Below are 18399 nucleotides of genomic sequence, written 5' to 3'. Positions count from 1 at the left end.
GGAAGGACGAGGCCAACTGTTCCATTAGACACCTTCAGTTAACTCCCGTTTCCCAATTCTCATCCTGAACTCAACCTGGATTTTTGAGTATTATGAGACACTACATTTCTCTTCATTTGTGGCCCCTTCCTCTATCTGCTTCCATTGTAGATTTCAGTTGCCAATCACCATCATTTCCCTCTACAGTCTTGTTTGTAGTAGAACTATATCATTTTCCCTATCATAAGTTCATTTGAAGCTCAGATCAGTGAAATAAGCATGATCATCAGTCTCCTCATCGGCAGGAAAAACTTTGTGCTATAGAGTTTAATATAAAGGACCCCCCCTTTCATTTTTTCCCTCAAAGTTTGAAAAGTCTAGTATCTAATTTCAAAACATTTTTTTCTGGACAAATTTTTATTGTTGGTTTCTAGTCTTTTCAAATCAAAATGCAGCCTTTAAAAACCTCATATTTGATGAATTTATTTCAGTTCTTTATAGCCAAATCTATGGGCTCAGATTATCTATTCTATATGTAGGGTAAAAATTCTTCAAATGTCAACTTACTTGACCTTGTTGATTATGTTATTCAGCTCCTTTGGTTTGTTTATTTTTGAGATTGTCTTGTCTGTCAAATTCTAAAAGAAGTTTAATAAAACCTCCTACTGTGATTTTACCATTTTCTCTTCAAATTTGTAAAGCTATTTCTCCTTAAATACTTGGAAGTTATTTTTATATATAACTTAGTGCATAAAGACTATTTTTCTCATGGGTGTACTCTTGTCAGTATATCAATTTCTTTGTTTCATACAATACTTTTTATTTTGATAGGGTTTTTTTAATACTTTTGACTTTGAATTCTCTGGTACTGCTCTTTGTTTTGCACTAACAAGGTTTATCTTTGTATAGAGCCTTATTTTCACTCTTTCTTTGTCACTTTATTTTTATTGTGATTCTTGTTAACTTATAGTTGAATTTTGTCTAGTATGTGATAACGTATTTGGATAAGGAAGTTCAGATTTCACATTTATCTTTGTGCTATCCCTTTCATTTATCTTAGGTATACTATTTAACATATTACCTGCTTTTTGGTTTTTTTCCTCTACTTTTTTTTTCAACAATCGCTTCTCAGTTTATCACTCAGCCTTGAGTGGAACAGGATAGTTAGAGAGCTGAACCGAATTAGTTTCCCTCCCCCTGACTGACTGATTAAAGTTTGATAACCCCAATAGATAGTTTTCCTTGAGGACAAGCCATGTTCAGGAAAACAATGGTCTGGCATATTTCAGAATGGTCCTTTCTTCTCCTCTTCTGCTAGAAGCACCAGGAGATGTTTTCCTCTACCCTTCACTGGAAGGACCTGACAGAATTCCAAGGAGGTTAAAACCAGAGAAATGTGGAGGCTATCCTTTAGGGCCCCCTGGTATTTTTAAGTCAGACATCCATCCTCCAGCAATTTGTCAATTAAAGTTTAAATTTTCCTTTTCAAGCTCTAGTTCCCAAGGAGATTTCTAATCCTGACTTTCTGCTCTGATATGCTGTTACTCTCTATGTACACCTGTCTGTCTCTGCCCTTTAGGACATGGAGCTTTGCCCTGTACTTCTCTCCCCTGATAGGTCTAAGAAGAGCAGTTGGCTTTTAATTTCTTCAGCTGTTTGTTCATCCATTTAGATAACTTGAAGTTCTTACATGGGGGATTCCTTCTTCACTAACTTGATCAGCTCTCTCAAGGTGTTTTGCCTAGTTAATTTAGAAGTGCTAATTGTTTTCAATTCTGCTAAATCTCACTTTCCTGCCTCCACACCTATAATTCCGCCTACCTTTTGTCTATTAACACATAAAAATGAACAGTGTCCTCCCTCAAGGTAGTTTCTTTGTCAATTCTTCCAGAACTCCATAAAGATATTTTTAGGCTGTTATAATCTCTCTCTTCTACCTTACTTCTCCCTTCAGTGGTACCCAGGAAATAGTTTTTACTCACTCTCATGTGTTCCTTAACCCATATTTGGTGACATCATCTTGATAGTTTGAAAGGGGTTATTGGAGTTTTTACCTTGGAAATTGTCAAACATTACAAAGCAATTCTGTTTATAAAAGCCATAAACGATAGGAGAGTTTGTTTCTTTGCTGTTTATAAGAGAGTTAGTTGGTAATTATTTATCACTACATCACTGAATTCTGCTTCCACTAAAATTTGTGGGATGTTTTGAACTGCTTCCAAGCTTTAATTCGGGGATAATACTTTTCTCCCCTTTTGGTGTATCATTTGTCACGTAAAGGAGATATTTGTCTGAGTCATAATATTTCAAAGGCATGCCCTGATATTAATATCATTCCACAAGTACTGACTAGTCATGATTCTCATTCTTGGTGCGGTCTTTACAAACCCACTGGTTAAGACCAGAAATAAAGTACAGCTGATAGAGGCATTTGCCTTACATATGGCCAATTCAGGTTTGATCCCCAGCACTGCATATTGTCCCCCAAGCACTGCCAGGAATAATTCCTGAGCATAGAGTCAGGACTAATCCCTGAATACCATATGTGTGGCCCAAAATCTAAACCAAATTAAAAAAAAAAACACTAATAAGAGTAGCAATGGTGATTCTAAGGGAGGTGCAAAAGGAGTAATCATTGTACCTATGATTTTTACCAAGACACATAAAGGCATAAAGAGGTTAAAAAACACTGAAAATATCTGATGTCCAGCTAACTAGTGTTTGATGCTGACCAATGTTCTGGACCTTCCATGCATGATGATGAAATCATGGAAAGTGGCTTTAGTTCTTCATTTTCTATTTGACACCAGGCATTCAACATCCTAGATGCCACAGAAGCAACTGCATCATCACTCAACCGCATCTTAAGTACCACCTCAAGTCAAACCCAGTATATCAATGTCCCTGAGAGCAGATGGATGGAGACTTAAGTTTATGCTCCATTAGGCTTAATTCACTCCAGCAAACCATTTCCCAGACTACAGATTCTTTAGTCAGGGAGAATCAGAAGCTGTAGGTTATCTAAACAGCCAGTTCACTAAAAACCAATGAAACAAACAAAAATATTGTGTTATATTTAGAATACATCAAGCTGAGAAGAATAAACCCCCAGGAAGAATAAAACTATCTGCAGATGTGAAAACTTCATGGTCATGTGTGACCTACAGAACTGAAATGCTGTTTGAAGAATTAACATTGTTTAAGTGACTAACGCTGACTACTACTAGTTCAGCAGCAGAGCCTTGCCTTATATTTGTGAGGATTTGATTCCTGACACCACTAGGGAAAAAAAGGTTATAATAAATAGATAAGTAAAATGACCATCCTACCCAAAACATTATACCAACCAAAGCAATCCCTATCAAGATTTCATTAACAAATGTAGAGAGAACTGAGCGCATGTTTCACACGCAGGGGGTCCGGGTTTAGTCCCTGCCACCACATGGTCTCCTGAGCATAGAATGGGAGTAGTTCAGAGCAGTGTCAGTGTGCCTCCCCTCACACCGTCCCCCTGCTCCCCATCAACACACACACACACACACACACACACACACACACACACACACACCTCCAGTAGCATTCTTCAAGAAAATTAGAACACACATTATAGAAATGTGTATAAAACCACAAAATACCCAAATAGCCAAATCAATCCTTTAGGGGGGAAAATACAGGAGACATCACATTCCCTGACTTCACATCCCTGACTTCACACTATTCTACAATGTTAAAGCAACCAAAATAAATAGTGTGGTACTGGAATAAAAATACTCAGACTGGGCCTGGAGTGATAGCACAGCAGATAGGGTGTTTGCCTTGCATGTGGCCCAACCTGGGTTCAATTCCCAGTATCCCATATGGTCCCCCGAGCACAGCCAGGAGTAATTCCTGAGTGCATGAACCAGAAGTAACCCCTGTGCATCGCTGATTGTGACCCAAAAAGCAAAAAAAAAAAAATACTCAGACCAAACAAACAGAAACCACTCAGATCAATGCAATAGAATTGGAAGATCAGTTACTTGGCAGGGAGGAAGTGTGGGGAGGCTGGAGAGATTATGGAATAACAGTGGAGAGTTTTTGACATTTCTAGGCAGCATTCAAGGATCTAGCACTGAAAAGAAAGGTATGAATATCCTCACCCCAAATAAGCAAGTAGTAATATATTTTTTGTTGTTTTGGGACTCTTTAAAAGGGAATAAAATTGTTAGTTGATTAGAAGATATGAACAACCTATAGCCCAACTGATAAGAAATCTTGAGATTCAGTCCTATAATGTAACGGGCATACCCAGACCTTCTCAGCTTGAAATTGTTTGGAAAACAGACTCATCTCCTGTTAAAGGGAGGATAGGAATAGAGTTCAGTGGTGGAGTACATGCTTTGCAGGTAGAGGCCCTGGGTTAGATTTATTCATATTCTCTCCCTCTTTCTCTTTCTGTCCCTCTCTCTCTCACAAACACACACAAACTTTTTTATCCTAAAATCTTACGTTTTTATTCTAAAATCTGATGGGTAGTTCAATTTTGATGCTTATACCAGCATAATTACCTTCTTAACAGATTACGTTAACTGATTGCCTTCTTAATATTTATATCTTAACATTCATAGTCTACAACTTAATAACCATACCCCTCCACACAGATACATGTGTATACTGTTATTTTTCTCCTCTTAGTTCTCTAAGCCCTAGTCCCCTTCACATCTTGGTTCTGGTGAAAAGAATAATGACCTTATACTAAAAATCTTAAACTTTCCCCTTCAATAAAATTTGAGATTCCAAAGTATAGATTGGAGGTTTAACATTATATATTTAAAACACTCAGTAGCCTATGCTTTTCTTTTTTTGTTCTCCATTAGATTACTCATTACAGCAAATAAATTGGATACCTTTCTAGATTGTAAATCCCTTGAGAAAAGAGAGTATTTTTGTCTTAATCACTCATGTCCCTAGACCCAAGACATAGAAAATAGTTGCCTGACTGAATTGCCAAGAATATGTTAATTGCTTAATTGCTGGTCATTCCCCCAAAAAATGGTATCTTTTAAGTCTCTCATCAGTCACTGACAGGAACTCCCTTAGCTGGGAATATATTGCTCTAAAGTTCACAACAACAACAAAAATCAATGACGTTCCTGCATTTTTAGTTTACTAGAATTTTTCTGCCAGATTTTTTTTCTAGGAATGTCATTTTGACAACTCAAAATGCCAGTATTTTTAGATAAGTTGGTCCATTTCTTGAAATTCACAAGAACTCACGTATTATTTTATCACAAGACCGTTTCTCAGTAATGGTCTTCTAACCATGTATTTCAATAGAAATATTAGTCAGTGAACACAATATTTGCATATTCCCAAACTACTGGGACTTCAATTGTTGACTATTTAAGCTACAGTCATTTGTCAAATTATCTGCATCAGTCTCACCAGGTCTTTGATTAATTTCATTTCTTTTATGTTCGTGTTTATATATATTCTAAGTCTAATAGCTCAGTAGTTTCCCAAAATAGTAAAACTTAAGCTCCATAATTAGATAATGATTAATAGATAGAACAGAAGACAACCTCAAGAGTCAATTCTGCACTTGATTACTACCAGTGAGGTGGGGAGTGGGGAGCATACGTGATGACAGGAGTAATCAGGGTTGCAGCCACATACTAGACAATTGCCTTAATTTTTGTACAATTTCTTTAGCCCCAGGGTGTCAGAAGGTTTAAATGAGTTGATTTATATGATACTCTTTCTGACACTGTTCAATAACATTAACTATTTTTTTTAAATCTTGGGTTAGTTTAGGAGAACAAAAGCACTGCTACTTTTTGTTCTGCGTTTCCTGACAATTTTTTTTTAAATTTTGGCTCTAACTACTTAATCTCACTAGAGATTCTGAACCTAAATAATGACTGGTTTCATATAAGAATAACAATACCAGAGGCTGGAGAGACAGTTTAGGGTTACCATGCTTGCCTAATGTGCAGCCAGACCCCATTCACTCCACAAGCACCACCAGTAGTGAGACCTGAGCACCACCAGATATGGCCCCCAAATAAAATAACAACCACAATGCCACTAATTATCCAGGGATCACTCCTGATAACATGGCAATCATGGGTTAAAAGTGAATTGTTGAGCTTATTCTATATACTAGATACATAACTAAATCTGACAGCTACATTTTGAACTTGTTGCTGCACTTCGTAGGTTTAGAAGTGCAAAGGCTGAGCCCACAAATTGAGCACCTTAGTACTTAAGAATGGGCTAGAGCGATAGCACAGCAGGTAGGGTTAGGGTTAGGGTTAGGGTTAGGGTTAGGGTTAGGGTTAGGGTTAGGGTTAGGGTTAGGTATACATGATAACCTTTCAGCATCTATATTGCTAAGCCATAATACCTAAAATGAAAGGGGGAAAAGAGAAATAGAAAGAGAGGGGGGGGGGAAGGGAGGAAGTGCCTGCCATAGGCAGGTGAGGGTGGGAGGTGATTTGAGGGTGTAAGAGTAAAACTGGGGACATTGGTGCTGGGACATTACACTGATGGAGGGATGGTTGTTGAAACACTGAATGACTGAAACCCAATCAGGAATAGCTTTGTAATGCTCTAGCTCACGGTGAGTCAAAAAAAAATTTTTTTTAAATTGTTAATGGGGGCTCTATTTGCCATTGTTGGCTTTGAAAATTGGAAGGAAGCGTGAGCTAAGGAAAGTGGGCAATTTTTAGAAGTCAGAAAAGGCAAGAAAGTCAGAAAAGTTGCTTTTCTGAAAAGCCTTCAGAAAATAATATTTGATATGGGCTGTGGGCCATATCTGATTTATAAAATACTTGTACTATTTTAAGAACTAAAGTTTGTAGTAATTTGCTGCAGTCACAATGGAAAATTGATTCACATTACAACAAGAAAATGTTTACTATAGTTTGTGTCTGACTTGATTTTTTTTAAAAAATAACACACTATGTCCCAAATGACTTTTTCTTATATATAAGAATTAATTTCTCTTTAAAGAATTGCAGTACCTTGGAAAGGGGATGTGGCAGTATTGTAATGTGGAGAATGTGTACTCGGTTTTTTATTTGCCAACCAACGCTCAAGATCATCACTGTTCCTTTCCATTCTGAAATGTTAAGCTTGGATCACAGCTATTTATTAGTTTACATCAAGAAAGATACTGCCCATTCTAGGCAAATAGATTAATTCAGTAAGTAGTTAAGATGTGAAGTCACGGGGCAGGAGAGAATGTGCAGGGGTTAAGCAAAAGCTCTTTGTCCACACTCCAGAACTTCCGTTTCAGCCCCCTGGGGCACTCTGGCTCCTGTGTTCAAAGCAAAACCTCCTTCTGGGTGTTTTATCTGCAGGTAAAGTCTTAGTCACGAGAAGGCATTGTTCTAGTTCAAGCATTGTTCTTCGAATGTCTTACTGGTCAAGGTTCATCTACACACTTTTGACTACTGCTTTTAGAAAGTGAAGCTAGAAAATGTGTGAAAATCTTTTGACAGAACATTTAACACACACTGACTTCTTTCACCTTTTCTTGACCTTGTTTTGTCCTAAACCTTTTTTGATGCCTGCCACCAATCCCTGTTCAGTGTCTCTTGAAACAGTTTCTTTTTCTAAAGCAGCAATATTCTCCATAAGTTGCCTGACATGTCTCAAATTGTTTATATTTCAAAGCCTTAAGTTGTTTTGAAGGAACAGCAAAAAGAATATAATTCTAAAAAGCCTTTTTGAGAAAAATTTTTATGGGGAATGGAAGCAATAAAGAAAAAAGAAAGACTTCAAACAATTTACCACAGTTGTCTTTTCCTTAGCAGTTTCTATTGTAGATGTAAGAAATCTGTTCTTTCTGGGTCTACATAATCTTAATCTGGACCAAAGGACCAAGAGATTTGGAGGAGGAAAATGACACTAAAGACGAAGAGAATAAGGCCAGAGTTATAGTACAGTGAGTGGGTATTCGCCAACTGGACTTTGATTCTCAGCATTCCAATATGGTTTCTTGAGCACTGCCAGGAGAAATTTCTGCATGTAGAGCTAGTAGTTACCCCCAAGCACTGCTGGGCATACCCCTCCCCCCCCAAAAAAAAGCCCTAAAATAAATAGCAAAAGAATAGATGTATGGAACAGTCAGCTGGAAAGATTTATTGTCCCAAACTGGTGTCACTCTGCCATTTTGATACATGGAAATAATTCAGAGTGAGCAGTGCCACCCCCAAGAAGGTGGTGGTTTGAGGGTGTGGGGGTGCAATTACGGGAAGGGAGAGGAGATTCTCTTTGTTTGCAGTAAAGGTAGATTCCGGAGCGGGGGAGGGTGTTTTTTCTGAAAAGATCAAATAAATTTGGGATCCTCTGATCTAGACAGTGTCTGTCATAAATGATTTTATAAACCCTCCATGCTGAGATTGATAGTACTCCATACTTTATGCAGCAATTTTGGGGGTCATACCCAGCAGTCCTCAGGAATCACTCCTGGAAGGGTTCAGGGGACCATATGAGATGCCAAGGATTGAACGTGAGTCAGCTGCATGCAAGGCAAGCACCTTACCCACTATATTGTCTCTTTTGGGCCTGTGCAACTGTTCTTAAACTGTGTTAGGATCAAGTTTGGGTGGGGGGAGGATAGATTGAAAAGCTATAAACTAGGAATTTGTTTAAAAGCATTTGCCTCTTGTATCGAACAGGCCCTCCGCCCCTCTCGTAGAGCCCGGCAAACTACCGAGAGTATCTTGCCCGCACGGCAGAGCCTGGCAAGCTACCCGTGTTGTATTTGATATGCCAAACACAGTAACAACAAAGTCTCCAATGGAGACACTACTGGGCCCGCTCAAGCAAATCAATGAACAACAGGAGGACAGGACAGGACAGGACAGTATCAAACAGGAGGATATAATGTAAAGTGAAGTAAGAAGGACAAATACTGGGATGATCTAACTAATCTGTGGCATATAAAAGAATAACAGGAAAAAGGAATGCATGATCTCAAGGGGATACCCAGATTACCGTTAACCCTTGAGCATAGAAATTACAAGTACAGGGAAGGAAAGATACCAAGAAGGACAGTTAATAAGAAGAGAGGCACAGTAAGTAATTAGTAAGGATCAGAGGCCATAAGCATATCCGTGGTGTAGAAATGGGATATGTGTATAAATCTAAATGATGGAGCCATCTATATTGTGCATATGAAATGAGAACTACAACAACCAAACATTAGCCTAGGGGTGGGGATGAATCTGGAAACTCAGCTAAGAATAACTGTAAATAACAGTGGCTTCATGTCTAATAAAGTAATTTTTATGGTGTTTGCCTCAAATTTGTACTTATGATCTTTATGAAAGAAGGTTGGAAAAGCACTTATCTTTCTCCAGCTTGATTGCACTTTGACCTTTAAGTAGCACTGTCTGTAGCACTGTCCTCCCGTTATTCGTCAATTTGCTTGAGCGGGCGCAGTAACGTCTCCATTGCAAGACTTGTTGTTACTGTGTTTGGCATATCGAATACATCATGGGTAGCTTGCCAGGCTTTGCCGTGCGGGCAAGATACTGTCGGTAGCTTGCCGGGCTCTCTGAGAGGGGCGGAGGACGGCAAACGCCCTACCGCTGCGCTATCGCTCCATACAATATTTTTCCACAGTTTCTTGGAACAATTAATTTTTGGCATTTGAAATTTCTAAAGTATTAAACTGTTAAGTCTGGAGAGTAAAACAGTTATCAAGCTTTGTGGAAGGAAAGTTCCCCGCACTAATGCTGTATTAGTGCCAAGTTCTGTTTTAAGAGAGCATCTAGAAATGGGCACTGTATCCCCCTGGGGTCTAGCAGGCTTGAGAAAGTTTGTCCTCCTGGAGAAGAAATTCAGTTGTTCCAAGGTCACTACTTGCAGTGAGAAATGAGATGCTGGTAGTTAGATTGACCCGAGACTGACTTTGTCTAACTGCAGCTAACTGTGCCATTTCAGAAGTCCCAGACTGTGAGCCGGGTATAAGGTTGTCACCCTCTATCCTCTCTGCTGCATAGAAGATATAGAATCCACTCCTAAATTATTTCTATAAGCTCAGTTATGTCCCGGATTATGTGTTATAGAAATGCATGGGTGAATACAAATCTATTTTTGAAAATGAGTAATAGAAGGCAAATGGCAGGTAACCACTCAAGAATCCAGACCAGAGTTTCTGAAATCTATTTGGCCTACTGCCCCATTTCCAAGTGAAGAATTTCTCACCAGCCCCCTGAAAATCAACCTTCTTCAACAAAACAAACAGAAAGTGCCCCTGTTGTACCTAAAGCAACTACACTGTATGGTACTCCACCCCCACCACCACAAAAAAAAAATTCTGGATTATTTCAGGGTGCCTGCATGCATGCACACGTGTGCGCGCACACACACACACACACACACACACACACACATACACACACACATTCATACTCCTTCGAGGGAGGGGTTTGCTGATCTAGACCTAGATCTAGACCTATTTTACTTATAAAATAGCTTTGCACAAGGAGGCAAATACCATGAAATACTTTCATGGAGCGGGTAGGGTGTTTGCCTTGCACATGGCCGACCCGGGTTTAATTCCTCCGCCCCTCTTGGAGAGCCCGGCAAGCTACTGGGATATCTCGCCCGCACAGCAAAGCACAGCAAGCTACCCATGATGTATTTGATATGGCAAAAATAGTAACAACAAGTCTTACAATTTGTTGTGAGATGTTATTGGTGTCCGCTGGAGCAAATAGATGAACAACGGGAGGACAGTGACAGTGACAGTGGCTAAAATGAAAGCTAGATTCTAGCATGTAAAAAAATGTGGCCTCAGACAGGTGCTGTCCTACAAAACTCAGATGTATTTGTGACCTGCCAGAACATTCCATTTTGAGTCTGCCAAAATGTTTACTAAAACACTTGCTACAAGAGCTGGAGAGATATACAGCCGGTAAAGCTCCTGCCTTGTACAGCACCACATATCCCCTGCACTCAGTCGCCAGCACCTCATATGTCCCCCGAATCCCTGACAGGAGTAGTCCCTGAGCACTATGGGGCATGTCCCCCACCTGCCAAAATATACTGAGTGTGAAAATTTTGAAATTTTCAAAATTAAAATGTATTTCACAAACACTAAAAGAGAACCTAATTGATTCATATCTTTATTTTCACTTGAAACATAAACTTCTATAAACAAGTAATCAGTTATAAATGAATAAGGTAGATATAATATTCATATGCATAAACACATGCATGCACATATATGTGTATGTATGTGTGTAAACTTGAGGAAGAGTTGCCTTTTAGGAGTATTTTAAAAAATGAGTACCTCAGGCCAGGAGATAGCTCCAACCTGGCCTAGACTCACTCCTAGCACTGCCCCTCACCAGGTACCATCAAGTATAGTCCTGGTAGCACTGATCATTGCCAGGAAGAGCAACTCCCGCAAAATATTTGGCTAACACGTTGTCAGCGTCAGATATCAAGCGGAGGGCAGCTGTGGAAAAGGATGCTTTTTTTTTGTGAAATGCATAAAACTCAAATATACTCATATTTATACAATAAAACCTCATTAATTCTCAATTCGTGCATTTAGAATTTATAACTACTCTAATGTTCTTGGCAGTACATATACGATGGAATTCTGATTAAGTAAAATACTGGTATAAACAAAAGAAATATTTATACATAGAAAAGCTAGAAAAGCTAACAGTTTCAAGGCATCACTGTAGTACTCGCTCTTGTACTCAGAATAAATGTCTAATTATAAACATGTTAGGCACTGCCAAGATTCTGCAAGTGTTCTTAGTATGAAAACCAATATCCTAAAGTGATTTTACATGCAACTGTGTTGTAGATAAGTGGAGGATAATAGCATGTAGATAGTGTTAAAAACATTTATTCCGAAGCTAAATTGTCTAGATTCAGATGCTGCCATTTGTTCACTTTGTGTGACTTGAACCAGCTATTTGAAATTTCTTTGCCTGCTCTTGCTCTCTCATGTGAAAAAAGGAAAGTCAAAGGCTGGGGCTTTTGAAGAATTCATGAATGGCAACTATTTCTCTCTGCAATGAACTGAATATTTGTGACCTTCAAAATGTATATGTTGTGGGGATAAAGAGATACTACAGGATCTAATTCAGCCTGCCTCTTCAATCCTGGCTCTCACGATTGTCCTCTGAGCATTGCCAGACACAGGTGTGGAGGCCCCAGAGCTTGGGGTTGCCCAGGCAATCCGCACAATGCAGGGGCTGAACAGCATCACTATCTCAGGCCCTCGTAGTGAACCCCCCACCAGGGGACAGGTTGGCCTATATTTACCAGACAGATCCCTCGATTCCCTGAGCACCACTTGGGAGATGCCTTCCCCCCCAAAATTCCCATGTTGAAAACTCTAATCCCAGAGTGATATATGAGGAGGTGGGGCCTTTGGGCGATAATCAGGGTAGGAGCGGGGGCCCTCGTGATGAGATAGGTGGACTTATAAGGAGAGGCAAGAAGGTGCTAGAGCGATAGCACAGAAGGTAGGGCGTTTGCCTTGCACGTGGCCCACCCGGGTTCGATTCCCAGCATCCCATATGGGAGCACCACTAGAAGTTATTCCTGAGTGCATGAGCCAGGAGTAATCCCTGTGCAACACAGAGTGTGACCCAAAAAAGAGGAAAAAAAAACAGAAGAGGCCAGAGGGAGCACTAGCCTCTTGACTCATTGCACCTGTATGAGCAAACAGCCAGCGGGCAGCCATCTGCAGCACAGAGGAGAGTGCCCGTAACAGCCGGGAGGCACAGGCACAAGCTTCTTAGACCTCAGCCTCTCTGAGCTCACAAACGACTGAGAAAACAGAAGGTAGCAAGAGGGTTAGGTGGAAGAACGTGGCTTCAGGTCTCTACCTAAGAGACTCCCCAACCCGTACCACAAAGTCCAATTGATCCTCCTCCTCTCCCACAGCGCTGGAAGGTCAGGTACACCCCAGGTGAGGCCTCAGAGCCCGTCTCAGGCCCTCATAGTGAACCCCCCCCTCGCTCCAGGGGACAGGTTGGCCTACAGGTTGAATGGAATGTGAGTTTGTGAGGCTACAGCTCCTGAGCAAAGAGACAGGTACCAGGGCTCATGTACCCAGTTCCTATCATACATATATTCATCAGGGAACTTGCTCCTTCTCCATGGAAAGGAATTGGACTGGCAGAGGCACCAACCACAATTCACGGAAATCTTGTAGTCAGCAGAACTAGAAGGTAGTGTTCTCATATTCCTCTGAGCTGTGAGGATCAAATTAGATGATGCCTGTGTAGTGTGCCCCATGCATGGTGAGCTTTGAAATACCAGTGATTATTTTGACATGTAAGATTAACTTTGTAATTTCAGTGTATTTGTGTGATTCCATATACCTATCAAAAGTCATCAGTTATACCTAACATGCTAAAGGTCAAAACTACGCTGGAGCTAGAAAGATAGTATGGCAAGTGAGGCATTGCTTTGCACACAGCTGACCCAGGTTCAATCTCAGACATCCTATGGTCCCCCCAGGAACCACCAGGAATAACCATTGAGCATTGCTGAGCATCACCCTAAAACAAAACAAAAATTTATGTTGCATTTAAAGAACCAAATTCTGATTTATATTTTCTTTGATAATAAACCCTCCAGTTTGGGGCAAATTAGCAAATTGTGCTGTACAATGAAATGTTATTCTTTCTCTTCAGTGTATTGTTACAATCTATGAATGCTGTTTTTCCTCTAGCTGTTATTCATAAGTTCAAGGGCAATTGCCTTCTCTCCACTGTGGTGAAGGTATTGTGGTTAATTCCGATCAAGTTAGGGTTTGTTGCTAGGGTTTGGCAATGAAGCACACCCAGCAGTACTTGGGGAGCCATGTGATGCCAGGGAATAAACTCTGGGACTACCCAGGCAAGGTATGTGATGTGCGCTTAATCAAGAAATTATCTCCCTGCCACATTTAAAAGATATTGTATCTTATGTGTTACAAGCCCCCAAGCTAAATGCTCATAAAATTATGCTAGATTTGAAGCCAAGCTTTATCAATGAGCAGATTGCTTTCTCACAAGACTCTCCACCTCTGTATCTTTTTATTCATTTGGTTTTATTGTTGTTGGGGAGGACACCCCTGATGATGCGCAGGGCTTACTCCTGGCTCTGTGCTGTGGGGGTCACTCCTGGTGGTGTTTGTGGGATCATATACAAGACAAGCACCTAACCCACTTTAATATCTCTCTGGCTCAATACCTCTCTATTTTATATCCTCGGCTGTTTAGTTTTTTCATTTGTAAACTGGAGTGTAAATAGAAAACCTTTCCAAGAGATTACACAAATATATCTAGGTCCAATTTGTCCCCCATATGCTGATGAAGAAGCAGTAGGATTCTAACCCCTTTTCCAGGTAGTTAGAATGACAATACTCATGTGGAAGTTCCCCTTCTGCGTTTGGCAGCTCAGCCTGCATCAGTTTCTTCAATTACTGTATGCCTGAATAATTGATAGAGTTAAGTGAATTCCGCTTCTTTTTTTTTCTCCACCAAGTTCCCCTTGAGTGCTTCAGCAACACAGGCAATTTATCATGCTTTTGTGCAACAGTGCGTAGACTTTTTAAAGGATGAATTTAGACTTTCTCTTCCTGTCCAAAAAATAAGCAGTTCTTCCGTTCACAACTTCAAAAGTCCTGACTAAGAAGTTGGACCAGCAATATCAGCTGGCCCATGTGGCCCGAGTTATAGACCCCTGATTGTAGGTTTGTTTGTTGTTGTTGTTGTTTTTCATCTTGCTTCATTTTTCCATTGGAGAAAGACCCAATTAAGAATAATTGTGGATTTTTCTAAGGATATTTTCTTTACAGAGGTTACATTCAGCTCATTGGCAAAAAAAAAAATACCAGAGTAATTAGTGGCTCTGGGGACTACTAGCTGTTTGTATACTAGCTCAGAAGAACCCTTTGTGGACATCAGAGCCCCCTACACAGAGATTCCTTTGAGAATGGGGACACTTCCTCACCAATTGGAGTATGTTTAAAATTGAAATCAACAGCCATGCCCTCACAAGGATGCCTTTATTATATATTCCAAGTCAGAGACATTGTGACAGTGGACTTTGAGATTGTGAGTTTCTTTTCATCATGCATCTCTGCTCACCTCCAGCCTGTCAGCTTATTTTAGTATTCGAGAATGTTCCCTGATACACTTCGGGTAAAACTGCTGCTGGAATGAAGGGAATATATAATTATGAAGAAGGTGACATTCTAATAAGAAACCCATTTGGGGATAATAACCCAATTGGATCTAATTTTCCTCTATCCTGTGGACAGAAAACAGTGTGTCCAAATTAATCAAATGTCCTAGTGCAGTACACACAATATTGTGTACTGTGATATTTTGTAGAGGGTGCTACATCTTACAGGATGATCAATTCTTAAAGAATTGGAAACAGCTATAAAGCCAAAAAAAATTACTTAATCATTGGTTGACTGAGACATTAGCCTGGGATCTTGCAGGTACTTCTTAGAGAGGATTAGGAACAACTGTTAGCTTTCAGTGGTGCTGTACAAATAGTGCAGGTTAATAAGGTTTAGGTTAATAGAATGTCAGAAAGCAGAATTTATTATAGCTGTCAAGTATTAGTACAGACTGTAAAAATCATACTTTCCAAAGAAACCAACAAAACCTTTAGTTTAACCATTTCAGTGACTTAAACCTTAAGTTAAATACACTAGAACATTTAGAAGTTCTTGTATTTCAAAAATAAAACAGTCAAGGATTGGAAGTTTGAATAGAGGAGGAGAGAAAATACATGTATTCACACAACTTTCAGAAGAATAGGATTTGTATTTTAATTGGAGTTAAATGGTGGAATTTATTTATAAAGTTGAGATATCCCCATGACTTGTCACCTGAGGGCCACCTAAACTATACTTCTTAAGAAAACTTAGATATTTTTCTCCAAGAGGGCAAAACCTGATATAATTACCCCATCTTGAGAGTTCTCTAAATAGCCATATCTCTTAGATTCTTGAGAATATACTTTTAATATGGTATATGCAATATAATATTCAATACTTCTCAGCCACAAGAAAAGATGAAAGCCTGTGATTTGTCACAGCTTGGATAGAACTGGAGGGTGTCATGCAAGTGAAGTGTCAGAAATGAAGAGAAATACTGGATGGTCTCTTTCATTGACAGAGTGTGAAGACACTGAGAGGAATTATACAGTTCCAGTAGAAACAAACCCTAAGGCATGATCTAAAGAACTGAAAGAAAAGTGTCTGCCATAGAGGCAGATGGGGTGGGAGGCTGGGAGAGAAACTGGGGACATTGGTGGGGGTAATGTGCACTGGTGAAGGGACGGGTGTTGGAACATTATATGTCTGAAATCCAATCATGAACAACTTTGTAACTGTTTCTCACTGTGATTCAGTTTTAAAAAAAGAAAAAGAATTCCAAGAATAAATTCTGATACAGTGATGGAAGGCTTGGTGTAGCACCTCTGCAACCATAAAACAATGATTTTGATACTATTATAATAGTGATACCTCAACATTTTTTTAATTGCATTTCAAAAAGTCTGGTTTCAGGGGCCAGAGTGATAGTACAGCAGGTAGGGCACTCGCCTTACATGCAGCTGACCTGGGTTCAATCTGTGGTACCCCATATGATTCCCCAGGCCTGCCAGGAGTGATCCCTGAGCACAGAGCCAAGAGTAAGCCCTGAGCACCACTGAGTGGGGCTCAAAAAACAAAAAAAATCCAGGTTTTTGTTACATTCAGAAAAATGGCCATTGCAGGAATTTTACTCAGTCCTAAAGAAAAATTAAATTTTGCCTTTTGTACTAAAACAGATAGTAATACTTAATTCTTTGGTACTAATAGCCATAGAATTCTATCTTAGTGTTGGTATCAGTCTTTCTATTGCTAGCCCTGGAAACAACCTCTGCATGATCATCTTTTCATCACATTTTCTCATCTCCTTGATGAGATTCATAACACAGTCTCTTTTCTTTGGGGACTTTGCACATGCCATTGTCTGGAATACCTTTCCTAACAGTTTTGCATGTCCAATGCCTCAGATACTCCTCTTAATAACTTCTCAAGAGAACTCACCTATTTGCCACTCTAAAGAAGGACCCACCTCTTAGTCTCCATATAAATACTTTCTTTTTTACCTCATATTTAATACAACTTACAACTGCTTTATGTACATGATGGCTCTTGTTTTCTGGGGTTTTTTTTTTCAATTGTATTTGCTTCTTTTCTGACAAGGACATAGGCTCTATGCTAACAAAGCTATGTTTTTTTTCCTGAGTACCATATTCCTTGATCCAAGAATCATATTTGGTACTCAAGAGGAGATACTCAATAAGTGTTGACTTAATAAATTTAAAAGGGAAGGAAAGAGCTAGTGAATTTATCTCAATTATAACTTGTCCATAAATTGTTTCTATGTGAGGAGAATAGCAACAATAGCTTACTTGCCTTCTTTCATTTTCTGAGTAACATATTTTTATATAAAGTGTTCATATGACTCCCTCAGAGATATTTTGAAAATAGAAAATAAGTATTTTCCTTGAGTTTCTGAATTTCCATAAAAGCTCTGTGGTGCCACACTCCATTGCCATATTTTTCAGTCTTTTAAAATATGAAATAGAACAGAGAATAGAATAAAAAATAACAGAGTGCATTGCATGTGGTAGGTATAATTTCAAGAAAATTTCACAGTGGATGCTTCTGTGCGTGTGTGTGTATAGGAGGTCAGTGTATGAAATTATTTTTTACTGTGACTGAGAGTCAATATACACTGATATTTTTCCTGTTATCCTAATCCCTTATCTAGCTGCTGTCATAGCTTTTCAAAGCCAGCATTGAATTGTCATTCTGCAGTGTTATGATTCCTTATGACCTATTTACAATGGAAGCCTTGCCATAAAAACACACCAGAATTCTATTTTTCACTGCTGTTTTATAGATCAACATACCTTCTCAGGATGTGCAGACTCACTACACAGTGCAGTTCCAGAGCTCCCTTTCACTCTGCAGTTAAGCAGAAAGAATTAGTCGGATGGAACAGTGGTGCTATTGCCCGTTCTTTAAATCTAGAATGAAACAGTGAGTTGACAAACTGTAGATGTTTTCTGAAAATAAAATTGATGATAACACTTTTTCTTTTTCTTTTTGTCTTTCTTAAGCTGCCTGCCTTGTGCTTGGCTGTATGATTTTCCCTGATGGCTGGGATTCCGATGAAGTAAAACGAATGTGTGGAGAAAAGACAGACAAGTACACTCTTGGAGCTTGTTCTGTTCGCTGGGCATACATCCTGGCTATTATTGGGATTTTGGATGCCCTGATCCTCTCGTTTTTGGCATTTGTCCTTGGTAACCGACAAGACAGCTTGATGGCAGAAGAATTGAAGGCAGAAAACAAAGGTAAGATTGCTTTGGGGAATTCTTACTGTAACACTG

At 39.4% G+C, this 18399-nt stretch overlaps 1 protein-coding gene across 3 annotated transcripts in view; it reads left to right on the top strand.

Annotated features, from left to right (window-relative positions):
* Positions 1–18399, top strand: part of LHFPL3 (LHFPL tetraspan subfamily member 3) — a 609123-nt gene that overhangs the window by 405332 nt on the left and 185392 nt on the right. For all 3 annotated transcript variants that reach the window (XM_056118003.1, XM_056118005.1, XM_056118004.1), the window contains exon 2: positions 18127–18363. In XM_056118003.1, the coding sequence (XP_055973978.1) occupies positions 18127–18363 (237 nt within the window). The remainder of the gene's footprint in view (positions 1–18126; positions 18364–18399) is intronic.

Source organism: Sorex fumeus, unplaced genomic scaffold (assembly GCF_029834395.1).
Source record: "Sorex fumeus unplaced genomic scaffold, SorFum_2.1 ptg000037l, whole genome shotgun sequence".
In the NCBI taxonomy this organism is placed as follows: Eukaryota; Metazoa; Chordata; class Mammalia; order Eulipotyphla; family Soricidae; genus Sorex; species Sorex fumeus.
The sequence above is the reverse complement of the archived record's forward strand: the minus strand, read 5'-3'. Positions and strand labels throughout refer to the sequence as shown.